The sequence below is a fragment of the Astatotilapia calliptera genome, chromosome 3 (assembly GCF_964374335.1).
Source record: "Astatotilapia calliptera chromosome 3, fAstCal68.1, whole genome shotgun sequence".
In the NCBI taxonomy this organism is placed as follows: Eukaryota; Metazoa; Chordata; class Actinopteri; order Cichliformes; family Cichlidae; genus Astatotilapia; species Astatotilapia calliptera.
Window position 1 is genome coordinate 71,473,029 of NC_137424.1, and position 13,690 is coordinate 71,486,718.

The 13,690-nt window shown below is 41.5% G+C and overlaps 1 protein-coding gene across 2 annotated transcripts in view; it reads left to right on the plus strand.

Annotated features, from left to right (window-relative positions):
* LOC145425727 (uncharacterized) overlaps positions 1 to 3,976 on the plus strand; it is a 14,216-nt gene extending 10,240 nt beyond the window's left edge. Inside the window, exons 2-3 of one of the 2 annotated variants that reach the window (XM_080299033.1) lie at positions 579 to 719; positions 1,172 to 3,976. In XM_080299033.1, coding sequence (XP_080155159.1) covers positions 702 to 719; positions 1,172 to 2,164 — 1,011 coding nt within the window. In that variant the 5' untranslated portion in view covers positions 579 to 701 and the 3' untranslated portion in view covers positions 2,165 to 3,976. The remainder of the gene's footprint in view (positions 1 to 578; positions 720 to 1,171) is intronic. The other variant, XM_080299032.1, reaches the window with a different exon arrangement.
* Positions 3,977 to 13,690: the final 9,714 nt, after the last annotated feature.

Sequence of the window (13,690 nt, forward strand, 5' to 3'; positions counted from 1 at the left end):
GCAATATCTTTCCCAGAACAAACACCAATTGCAAATGACATACTAAAAATAAACCTGAAAAATCTGTTTAGAACAGCCTACTATGTTGCAAAGAGTGAACTACCACTGGCACGATTTAGCAGTCTTTGCAAACTTCAAAAAAGCAAATGGCCTAGATCTTGGTTCCACTTGTCTCTTACCCGTGACTTCAGTGGAAATTTTAAATTTAGGATCTGACACAGACTGATTCATGTTCTACAGTTCTTACAAGTTCATAGAAATTTCTGTTCAAGTAGAACCAAGTATTTGAGTTGATGATTGTAATTTTTAAACAATGTTGTAATTTGTGTTTCAAAGATTTTTTTGATTAATGTTTCTGTTACAATATTATACTTTAATGTATAATATTGTAAAGGAAACAAAACAGGAAACAAAACATCAATCAAAAAATTGCTCTCTTTTTTATTTGGGCTACTTAAATTTGATTTGGGCTACCAAATACCCTTCCCTGCCCGAAGGGTTACCAGGGATTTTGAGATTTTGCGAGCCCTGCACTGAGGAGTGTAGTAATGTTTATTTGCTCTGCTTCTTTTTGTCAGGGATAAAATATGTCTATATACTTTTTGTGTCCCAGCTGAGTAAAAGGAGGAGAAGAGTCTGGTGGAGCAGCAGAAGGACAATTTCAGCCATTTGGACTCAGCTCAGCCACTACAGAGGAAACAATGACTTCAACACAGAAGGTGAGAAAAACATCACAGTTACACTGTTATTGAAACTGTGTGTGCAACTGGTTGGTCTTTAAAACACAATTAACAGCAGCTTTGTCTTTTGCATCCTGGGCTCCTCCATATATACAGAATCTACATTCACAACCAAAAACCACAGAAGTTAGAAGAAAATACAAAGATCATATTTTATCAGCACATATTGAAACAACAATATCATCAGTTGAACTCAAAATATTTTATGAAGTAAAATATTTTCTCCACTTATATATTTCTTCAATAAGGTAATTTTCATTACACCTCTCATTGTGTCACATCATTGTAATGTGATACTATTACCAGAAGGTGGTGGAAACACACCAACAATGTGTTTGTTGACATGTTTGTTTCCACTGACGGAGGGAGTTTCAGTTTGTTCCACGACTGCATTTCACTCACTGCCTCTGTTTGTATCTCTGTCACTGCAGAACCAACATGGAGCAAGAAGTCAGCGCTCTCAGGAGGCCGACAAACGTCAAAGAAGAAAGGGAGAGAAATCCTACAGCTGTGATGAGTGTGGGAAGGATTTTACCCGGAGTGACAGCCTAAAAACACACCAACTCATCCACAGTGGAGTTAAACCTTACAGCTGTGAGTTGTGTGGAAAGTCTTTTACCCTGGCTCGAATCTTAAAAAAACACCAACTCGTCCACAGTGTAGTTAAACCTTACAGCTGTGACTTGTGTGGAAAGTCTTTTACCGAGGCTGGAAAATTAAAAAAACACCAAGTCCTCCACAGTGGAGTTAAAGCTTACAGCTGTGACTTGTGTGGGAAGGATTTTGCCTGGGCTAGAGGCTTAAAAATACACCAAGTCATCCACAGTGGAGTTAAAGCGTACAGCTGTGACTTGTGTGGGAAGGATTTTGCCCGGGCTGAAAGCTTAAAATCACACAAACTTATCCACAGTGGAGTTAAAGCGTACAACTGTCACTTGTGTGGAAAGTCTTTTACCCACGCTCAACCCTTTAAAACACACCAACACGTCCACAGTGGAGTTAAACCTTACAGCTGCAAATTGTGTGGAAAGTCTTTTACCCACGCTGGAAACTTAAAAACACACCAACTCATCCACAGTGGAGTTAAAGCACACAGCTGTGACTTGTGTGGTAAAGCTTTTGCTCAAAAGCACGACTTACAGAGGCATCTAGTTACCCACTCTGGAATTAAGGCGTATAGCTGCAACTTTTGTGGAAAAAGTTTCAGCGACAAACACTACCGAAATAGACACCTACGGATTCACACTGGAAATGATGTTTCCCGCTGTGATCAGTGTGGGAAACTGTTTATAACAGACGCACAGTTACAACAACACATGTTTAGCCACACTGAGGAGAGACCTTATAAATGTGACCTGTGTGAGAAGACTTTTAAATCTCCACATCACGTGAGAAACCACCGACGGATCCACACCAGAAAGTAACTCTACAAGTGCAGTTACTGTGAGGCTGTATTGATTTTTTTTATCTTGTAATTGTAACCTGAGTGTTTGGAACAAATCTGATCAGTAAACTTATGGAGTTATACTGAATGAATTGTTTGGAAAATTGAAGAGTCATTTTTGTTCAGTAAGCTCAGTCTTATAATGTAAATGGTAAAATGTAATTGGACGTTGGCAGAGATGCTCTTTGTTTCAGGCGACATTCAGGATAAAAATAAAAAAGCAGAGCAACACAGATGGATCCAGTTCTCAACTCTGTCGTCACTGTGGTGGTGGGAAAGAGTTTCTTTGTGACCTTTGTAAAAAAAACTTCCAATCATCAATGGGACCTAAAACCACATCAACGTAGACACACTGGAGACGAAATGAACTACTGCAAAGAATGTGGGAGAGGCTTCCACACACAAGTACATTAAAAATACATGAACTCTTCCACAGTGGGGTCAAAAAGCACTGTGACCAGTGTGGGTCATCCTTCACCACTGAACATGAGCTCAATGAAAAAGCATAAGGGAATCCACACAGGAGAGACACCATACAAGTGCAGACACTGTGACAAAAGCTTCTCACAATCAGGTCATCGTAACAAACATGAATGTACACACATGGAAGTGAACTTCAGCTGTGACCAGTGTGACAAGAGCTTCAGGAATTTCAGTTCATACTCTGAACACAAACGATCCCACACTGTAAATAAACTGTTTCACTGTTACCAATGTGCAAAAACCTTCACTTCATTATCTGCTCTGTGCAAACATCAGCCTGATCATGCAGGACTGAAATCACTGGATCACAATGACTCTGAAGAGAGAGAAAGATCCTCTTCTGGTTTCAGAGTCAGACTTAAAAACCTTGAGATCAGGCTCCACAGAGTTCAGATGGAATCTCCTGTAAAGAGTGTCAGCTGATGTCACACTTGGATCTGATGAGGTAGCTCTGATTTCTGGACCTGCAGTGAATAATCCTGAATGTTACATTTAGGAAGCTGCATGTATAGATATGCATAACAAGTTTGTTTTTTCCTTTGAGGGATCTTAATTCTCTAAAATGTTATCCCTGTTACATTTTAACCTTTGTTCCCTTAGGACACAGTAGTGTTTAGTAGTTGTACTATTAAAGTTATAGGAATGTCTTTTTTACCAAACAGACTTTTTATCAAAATTGCAGATATGGATATATATTTCAATTTCTTTCATTTGAACTTAGTGTTTCCAAAATTAACTTCTTTTTTTAAATGTATTCATTTAATGTGTTACCTCAGTTAAATTTCAATTCTTCATTCATATTTAAACTTTTGCTTCTTCTTCTTTTGAACCTTTTCTCCCAAAATTGCAAATAATTTCACAGCAGTTGCTCTTAAAACTTCCAAAATGAACTAAATCTGTCCACCAGCTTTGAAACGACACCTGCTGTGACTTTATGTCCAGAAAAAAGAAACTCAAGCTGAACTGGTTTTGGGCTGTACTTCCATGTAATACCAGTTTGTACCAGAAGATGGAGCAGTGAGTCAGAGTAACCTTTATTCAATTAGGCAAAGACCACATTCATATTCACAGTGGCAGCAAAGAACTGTTACAAGATCAAAAATTCAAATTCTATTAAACCTCTATTTTTGGCTCCTTTAGTGTGTTTACTGTGTTCTTGAACTCCACATGTTGTTTTTTTAATGAATTCATTTCATTTCCACATGTTCTGCAGCTGTTTTCTTGTTGATTTGAAGTTTGTATTATGAAATCGTGATTTGATTTGATCCTATATTTGATGAACTTTGAAAAATAAAGAAATGGTCTCACAGCAAGTAGTTTGAGCCCTGATTTCAGATTCAAAGTAATTTAACTGTTTTCAGTCGTACATGTGGAGGAGGAGGAGACTTGGCTGTTCTCCACTCACAGCACAGGGTTCCTGCAGCTCATTAAAAACTCTGAAATGATCTTCAAGGACAAAGATGTTTGATTTTTCTTAAAAACAAGATTGTAATGAACATCTCACACAAGGCAAATGTTCCTGCATTGCAACAGCGGTTTGCAGATGTGTTCTCCCCCCTGCCCGGCTGCATGACTCTCATGGAGCACCACTTTGAAACGCAGCCTGGCGTGAAAGTGCGTTCATGACCTAACATGTTGTCTGAGCACAAGAGACCAATTGTGCAAAAGGAATTGGCTGAAATGGTGAAAATGCTGTTATCATAGGATGAAATGAGGATTTGTTCCTCAGTGTTTGGTCTCCTGTGCTTACCTGTTCTCCAGATGATTTGTCGCAGCTGTTGAGAGGGGCCGGTTGTCTTTAAGGTGCTTCCAGGTAATTAAGAAGTGAGTGCAGGGTTTTATACGGTTCTGTGATGATTATCACAAAGTGAACAAGGTTTCATGGATTGATGCTTATCCCATGCCCCAGGTTGACCTGGACTGGTTAAGCACTGCTTATTTTTTATCATGTTGGATTTAACCAATGCCTACGGGCAGATTCCCTTGTCTGCAGAGTCCAAAGACAAAAACGAGCTTCTGCACTCTGTATGGTTTGTACCATTCGTCACTCTTCTGTTTGGCTTCTTTGGAACCGCGGCCATTTTTCAGCACGTGCTGGAGCGATAGATGCGTCCTCACACTGCATATGTTAATTCCTACCTGGATGATGTTGTCATTCATAGTGATACCTCGGTGGATCATGTGCAGTGGTTGGTCACGGAGTCCGTGAGGCAGGCAGGGCTGATGGCAAACCCAAAGAAGTGTGTGGTTGGATGGAGGGAGGTACAGTATGATAAAACTGGCACAGAGCTTCCCCCATGTATTACCAAAGATTCACATTAAACTTATCCCATTCTTGGTTGGTTTAATGAACATTTTTTATTGTCACAGTTTGATACTGATGATTTCTTGTGAACACTCCTTCAGTTTGAACCCAGTGACAGTATCAAGTTATTATGTTTATGTCTTCTCTCACCCCCGTTCTCTGCGGCCCGCTGGAGCGGGGGGGCTAAGAGGAGTTGGCCGTCCGACTGCAGTCTGGAGTGTGGGGCCTCCCTGCTGCTGCGGAGTCGGGGCGGTCTGCCTCTCCCCACCGCAGGGAAAAGGGTAACACCACCTGGGTCTGGGTGCAGTTCCCCCCTCCAGGGGCAAGGGTACCTAGACCCGGTTTGTAGAGTACGCTTGGGGAGTGTGATCGTGTGTACAGCGTCTCTTTATGTCTGTCTCCACGTTGGTTGAGTGTGGAGTAAGTGCATATGAGAGCATGAGGGTGGGAATGGATGTTTGTGTCTGTGTGTGCCTGTATGTCTGTGTCTATATGTCAGGTTGGGTATCAGACGCCACCTCTCTGGGGACACCTCAGGCCCTCCAAGGTTTGGAGGCCTATCTCCCCCTACCACCACTTCCCCTGCCAGTGGCGGACTCCCTCAGACATCGGTGCGTTGGTGGTTCTTTGTGTCTGGGGATGGGCGTCCAGGTACACACCGGCTCACTCCTTGGCAGCCGCTTGTCGGGGCCTGGAGCCTGGGGCTCGCTCGGGCCACTTCGGGGTGGGGTGGGGTGCCCCCGGCCTCTCGGCCTGGGGCTCGGTCACTCAGGCACGGCTGGCTGCCGGCGGAGCTCACGGACACGTCACTGCAACCCCCCCTGGCTTCTGCTCCGCGGCTGCTGAGTGAGCCCTCATCTGGGACTCTCCTCAGCTCTTTCCGGGACAGTGGCGCAGCTGCCCCTCTGTGGGTCTTCCTTGGTCTCTTGTGTTCTGGGGGCCTCTGGATGTCTGGAGTTTTGATCTCCTCCATACCTGCTTCATGCCCTGGAGGACGGGGCTGTGGCCCCCCCACACCCTCTAGCAGGTCATTACATGAAGGAACCTTTTAAAAAAAAACAAAAAAACAAGCGCGTCCATGCTCACAGGTGTACACACGGGTGATCACACCCACAAACTACACCCTTTTTGGCTCCTACCTCAAAGCACACTGTGTTCTGTTGATCTTATGTGCTGCACAATAATGTTTAATATTTAGTATTTACTGTCATATTCCCATATATCATTGTGATGTTGTTTATTCTATTACTCTTGTTCTCTTCTGCTTGCTTTCTTTTTTCTTTCTCAGCAGGTGATCCAGGTGATTGATATATGCATTTTTTTTCTCTGCCCGTTCTGTTGGTTTTTGTCTTTTGCCCTTCTCCCCCGTCCCTCTTCTCAGCTGTTTCTCTTTCCCTCTTTCTTTCTCCCCTTCTTTCCCCCAGTCAAGTCTGTCCCGTATTCAGTAAGTGAAAATAAAATAAACAATAAAAGGTGAATCAAATGGACCATTACGGCAAGGCTGGGATGGTCAGTTTGGTAAAGTAAATCCGTTGGGCATCTTTCTTTGCCTTTAGACAACAATTCTGATGGCAAAAGAGCCAAACGGGACAGGCAAAAAAAAAAAAAAAAAAAAAACTAAACTGGGAGAACTAAAAATAACAGACCTGGGAGCATATGACAACGGATGATGAATAGCAGACGCAGACGAGGAACAGGGTAACAGACTGACACGGAGGAACACAGACGAACCGGCAACAGGCAGGAGAACACACAGGGCTTAAATACACACACCAGTAATCAGGGGATGAGAGACAGGAGGGCAACACAGCTGGGAGGAATCTGAGCTGACGGGACAGGGGAAACGTAAACTGAGCACACTCACATATGACACAGACCTTCACAATAAAACAGGAAACTCAGACACATGGAACCAGACAAGACATTGAACTAAACAGACAGATTCACAAACAGATGGGGAGACACCATAGACAGACAGATACAGATGCGGACTCAGAGGCAGACTGAATATAACACAGAACTTAAACAATCATCATCAAGAAAATGATAACGAACTAAAAGCGCTGGGTCACCGACCCAGGACCATGACAATATATATACTTTTAGCTCTTAATTCTGCTTCAGTTTGTTTTCTGTAACCTTGAACTTCACATGTTAAGTTTGCAGATGGTGAGCTTAAGTTTCCAGAATGTAAATTTACTACAGAAAATATAAGTGTTTACCTGTGTGAGTGTTTTTACTGAGGAAGCTCAACAAAGCCAGTCCTTCTTTGTATTACTTGACCTGACAAAACCAACAAACCCAGGCGAGAGATAAAGGGTATCACAACAGCAGTTATCTGTTTTCTCTTATTTTGTTCTAAAACAGGAGACATTAAAGTCACTTTAACAAAATGTATTTAAATAGTTAAAGGTTATTGGCAATAACCTACAAATACGACTGACCTCTGTTCTAATTTTAGCCCTGCTAGCTGAAAATCACAATATTTTCATCAATCAACAAAATGCAGTGAATGAACAAAAGATGCATCTAAATCAAATCAATACTTGGTTTGAACAACAAGAGAGGAGGAAAAGAGTTCCAATGGATCACAACAGTGAATTCTAAGAAAACAAGATGTATTTAATTTCATCCAATCCAAACCATCTTTATTTATAAAGGACTTTAAAATACCCAGCACAGGACCAAAGTGCTGTACAATAAATGAGTTAAGAACAATAGAATAAAAGAAAACAGTAAAAAAAAAAAAGCACATAATACATAAAAATGAAAATAGCCTTATATTTAAAACAAGATAAAACAGTACAGAATAATTAAATAAAAACAAAACAAAAAAAGAAACAGAAGTGGCCTGTCTTATCTCTAAAGGCAGATTGTTCCACAGTTTTGGAGCTGTTACAGCAAAAGCACTATCTCCTCTACGTTTACACTCAGTCCTGGGTAGACTCCCAAACAGCTGATCACCTGGTATCTAAATACACATTTTGGGGTACCAAAAACCATCACTGCAGTCAGGTCTGGACTGTGACAAAAAATTGCCCTGGGCATTTTGACTGGATATCGGCCCACCAGGTATTAAAGCCATAAAGTCTTTGAATGAAAACAAACACAGCTGTGACAGTGATTTACACTGTCTTCTTGGTATATGTATGATTTCTATACATTTTACATCAGATAAAACTTTGGTTCAGATAATTATTTATTAAAAGTTACACATTTTAAAAGAGAATAAGAAAGAAAAGTATTTCTTTGTGCCCCCTTTCCCTGTTAATGCCCTACCTGGCCCCCTGGCAAAACTTTGCTAGATCCACTCCTGCACAGTTACCAGCTGTCAGCTACGTAGAAAAGGATCCTGGTGTTATTTGTCTCTCAGAAACCTGTTCAGCTCTGATGATTCAATAAGGACATCTCCTGGTTCCATCTTCACGTTTCCTTCTCACCACATATCAAACCAATATCATCAACAGCAGCTTTTACAGCTGTGGCTCCAGCAAACATCAGCTGATGAAGCTGCTTAAACGTGCTGCTGTTGTTTACGAGACAATTACGTTTTTTACGGGACAGTTGGCAACTTTACTAACTAGCCTTATGAATAAAATAAAGTTCACTATCAGTAACATCATAGAACCGGCCCAGCCGTATATAAACTCCGTCATGCTAGCTAGTACACAGGACGCGTTATTGTAACTGTAAAAAGTCAGCACAACAAAAATAAACTACACCTAAACTTGGTTTATATCTGACCCAGATCGACTGCAGGTCATAACTTCTTACCTGAAGTTCAGTAAGAAGCGGACCGCCGGCCGCCTCGGGTCTGTCCCTATGACTGTAGCAAACATTAACAACACCTCCTCCCATTGTGCAAAAATGAAGCCAAAATATCCTGCTTGTGAAGGCTGCCATCTTGCATTTTTAGTATTTAGTATTTAGTATTTATTTATTTATTGTCATTGTCAAGAACAATGAAATTGCGTTTGGGGCTTCCATACAACCCAAAAAAAGAAGAAAATAATAAATACCCCTTAAAACCCAAGTGTACATATTTAACCCAGTGTGACTCCAATGCAATAAGACAATCCTTAGCAATAATGTTCGTAGAAATTCAGACAAAGACCTGAGAAACATGACAAAATACAACAATGCAACCCATTCAATATTATTGTACTGTGAGATATGATATCAGATATGATAGTTATCTATTTAAGAAAGAGGGGGGGGGGGGCAGGAGGGGGAAGAGAATAAAGATATGATGCACCAATGCAGACCAGTTCATTGCTATTAAGAAGTTGGATATATATATATATATTTTGGAGCCAGAGTCTGCGCAGTAGTGTCTTGACGTGACCGCACATACGCCCCCCCCCTACACTTTTTACGTAGCCCGGCTGCTCCAGTTTATTTGCTGATGGGTTTACCGCGACTGACAACTCGTTCAATTAAGGTAAATACAACCATGTCACTGTTATGAAAAAGGCACGCAACTTATCATCTCATAGTTCTAAAACATCTAAAATCACTCTGTTATTAATTTGTTTGCTAGATTAGTCGCTAGCATACGCAATGGGTTGGAGCCTTGTTGCTAGCTAGTTAGCGATGCAAGATGCAGATGTGTAGCGATGTAATGCTGTCCTTTGAGATTTTAACATTTAAGACTGTGAGTGTAAAGGATCTAAAGCTGTTTAAAATCTTCAGAGCTGTCTACGTCCTGGTAACATGGAAACTTTAAAAACAGCAGCAGGTTTCAGTGGTGTAGTCTAATTTGTTCTTTTCATTTAATAATAGAGTCCATATTATATCAATAGCTACATTCACGCTGGGGAGAAACTAGTGAGGGAGACCATGAGGACTAAGCTGGGTTTCCTGGGTCCAGAGGTTCGGAGAAACTTCTTCCCTTTCTTTCATCACAGCTGTCCTGTGCCAGATGTTCTGTTGACCCACTGAGAGAGGCTTTATTTAAGAAACACCAGGAACACTGAAGCTCATCGCATTGATCAAGCAGGACTCATGATCTTCACCAGCAGCTCCCTCACAGGGAAATCTTCAGCACTCCCAGGAGATGGATAAACCCAGCATTTCATGAACACTGTGATGATACCTTTGGTCTGTGTAATGCTATAAATACTTAGATACTCCCCAGAGGCTCCGGACTTTTACATACAGATATTATATTCAGTCCTGTAGAAAGTTATATATTTAAAAATATATGATCCTCTCTGGTTACTCTGGTACAAATACCTCTTAATCACTTTATGGTAAATAACAGACTATCTGCAAAAACTGTGAAAGAATTCCAGATCACAAGTTTGTAGTTCGACATACAAGTGACGACCTTTGACCTTCATCAGATTTTATTTAACTGTGTCAGAGAAAATCAGCTTGTGCTCTTCATGCAGCTGAGTACATCAAGTGTTTAAAACAGAAGCTGTGCAGGTCTGAGATCAGCAGCTTTGTGAAAAACCAAACTGAGATCCTGTTAATGCTGATATATAGTGACAAAGTGACATGGATGATGAATTCTTTGTCTTTAACTTTATCAATAAAACAGCTGCAGCTTTCACTGCAGCACGTGTGGTACTTTAACCTTTGTACTGTTTTCATCAGTTAATTTTGCTGTTAACATGTGAACATGATGGATGATCTGTCTGCTATCACTGGGTGGTGCTGAGGTCAGAATCTGAGGGCAGCTCCTGTAATCACAAACAGAACAGAATTATCACAAACTGAAATTCAAATCTGAAATAAAGCTGATCCTTCTCTCACCAGAGTTGGGCAGTAATGCGTTACTGTAATCTGATTACTTTTTTCAAGGAACGAGCAAAATAAGGGATTACTATTGCAAAAAAAAGGTAATTAGATTACTGTTACTTTCCCTTAAGCATCTACGTTACTGCGTTATGAGGAATATTTAGCTGATGTAGAGTTTAGAAATGTGTTATCATAGAATGTAGAACTATTGTAGAGACACTGTCCTTAAAGTAATGAAGGTCTCATTGTGTTGTGAACTTAAGAGTAGATTGTAGAAGGCTTCTCCCCCACTGAGTGGAAATTCCCCAGAGGATGTTTTAGGGTGGGGGTCTCTACATGTGTAACTGGATACCTGTGGTCTGGAAGTGAGAGGGGTTTTATGACCTCTAGGGAGTTACCTACACCCACAGTGTTTTAACGGTCACGCACACACATCCACACGCACACTTACTTACGTGCTCGTGCACATAGACACAGACACAGAGTTTGCAGCACACCGTAGGGGGGGGGGGGGGGGTTTATGATGGGGTCGCCCTATAAAACTGTGTTTCACAGACAAAGGGGTGAAGATTTTTGCAGAGGGGCACCGGCCTCGTCTTCCCTTCTAGAAGTGGATGCTTAAATGAAGATGAGTAAATGAAGATGAATAAAGGTGAATAAAAGTTTTGTGAAAATGACTACTGAGTCCGGTGCCATCTCTGGATGCTCGAGGAATAAAAAGAACCGGGGTAAAACTGATTTCCCGACAGTTTTGGTGCCGAAACCCTTGGGAATTCGCTCGAGGCCCAGAGATGAATTGGCAGAGCTGAGCTCGTGAAACGAGGCGAACAGAGAGCTAGCTCACATGATTAAAAGGTAAGCACGACCTGTTTATTTTCGAACCGTGCATATTGTTTAAAGCCTAAATTATCTGTTCGCTAAGTTGAACGTATCCCAGTGTAAATTCACTCAGTAGAAAAAAATAAAAGGCGGCTAGCGTCCGTCTCAGTGCGTTAAAGCAAGAGACTTTTGTAAGAACTCCAAGTTGATGTTTAGCGCCCCGTAAGAAAATCTCAGTGCGTTAAAGCAGCAGATTTTTGTTACGGATTAATAGAATCGGTGTTTCATCCGTCTTAGTTATTAGGAAAAAAGTGGCGGTGATCCGTCCTCTTGCGTTAAAGCAGGAAACGTGTGTTACTATTAGTTAGAAAGCGGGGCTGAGAGGCCTCGTCGCCAGCTGAGCGCTGCGCGTGTCACGGGTTTGGTTACCCCACCTAGTCTCGGACGCGGGGCTAGGACCTGAAGGCAGGAGATCCAGGGTGGTGACCTGGGGATTCGTGGCTCCTTAAATAACTAAGTCGGGGAGAGGTCCCTGTCACAGTCTGAAGTATGCATAAAAGCAGGATCGGTTGCTTTCGCCGGTTAGATTCCAAGCTGAGTTGAACCGGTGCCTGATGCTGGGCAGGGATAGCTCAGTAGGTAAAGTGGTCGCCCCATCATCGGAAGGTCGGCGGTTCGAATCCACTTAACGGCTACCCTGAGGTACCCCTGAGCAAGGTACCGTCCCTACACACTGCTCCCCGGGCGCCTGCTTAGTGGGCTGCCCACTGCTTCACTGAGTGAATGGGTCAAATGCAGAGAAAAACAAGTAATTTCCCCATGGGGATCAATAAAGTATCCATTATTATTATTATTATGCAGAAGGAGGACGGTGTAGTGTGTGTGAAAGCGCCGTTAGAGTCTCATCTGAAGTACGGGAGTCAATTAAAGTAACAAAAAGAATTCGTGTCTAAAAGTGTGTGTTTGTGGTGTGCAGAAATCGCGGCAGGCATCCCCTGCTGGGATGGACGAACAGTTGTGATTGAGATGTGTGACTCTAGGTCTTCAGCACTCTCGGGGGTCCATGAACAGCCTCAACCTCATTTCCAAGTTCATTTTCATGACAAATGCTCAACACAGACACTCACATTCTCTCTGTCACTTCTAATATCTTAGCGTTCTTCTCCTGTCTTCTCCCAAAGTGGCTTTCATCCACTTTTTTGCTCTGGAAGTGATAATGAATTAAATAGTAATAAAATAAATAAATAAAACAAAAAGATAAAAAAGAGAGGAGCCTACAGAGAGTCCATAATGCATCTCTTTGTGTTTGGCACAACAAAGCATTCAGACGATGATTCTGCTTCTAAAACTGCCAGACAAAAAAAATATGCTCATCCACAGACTGTATGGGAGCATCACACAGACTCAGATACCTGCTAATTAATGCTCAGTAACATTTAAATCAAATCCCAGGATTTCTCTCACCAAAACTGGGGAATTTTTTTAAGTGATAGAAAGCAGCTCTGATACCCTTAACAAAACAAAACCGTGACTGACTTCCTCACTGTGACTCAGAGACAGAGATAAATATGACCACATTTTGTGTCTCAGACTTTTGGACCAATCACAAATATGTCTGTCTCGTCTCTTTTCAGTTCCATTTCTTTCAGACAACCAGCTCATTGGTTTGTTATATTATCAGAGGACAATGGTGAGTAAAACTGCATAAGTGTGGTAAAATACATGAAAATTATTTATGATAATAATAATAATAATATCAAGCAAATGTATGTAAAGGTTGAACAGTTAGAACCTTTTTCCCACTTGTACCTAATTGAATCCACTCAGTTTTGTCCATTTTCCATTAGAATTTATACCTCCTAATATGTGGGGTTGTTAGAAATGTTGCCCAAAGTCCATTTACGTATGTGACACAAACACAACACAAAAATAGAGGACCCCTGATTGCCTCCGATTGCTTTGAACCCTGTCCAGTATAAAAAAATTACCTGTTATTAGGTACTACCCCCTAATGGAAAACCTTAAAAACAAAGTCAATCTGACCCGAGTAGATACTCGTGAAGCAGGGCTAATAAGAACGAAGGACTAAACTTTGCAGAAGACCTGATTGAATTTCTCTTTGAGCAGATCTAAAACTAATTACAAATGCTAATT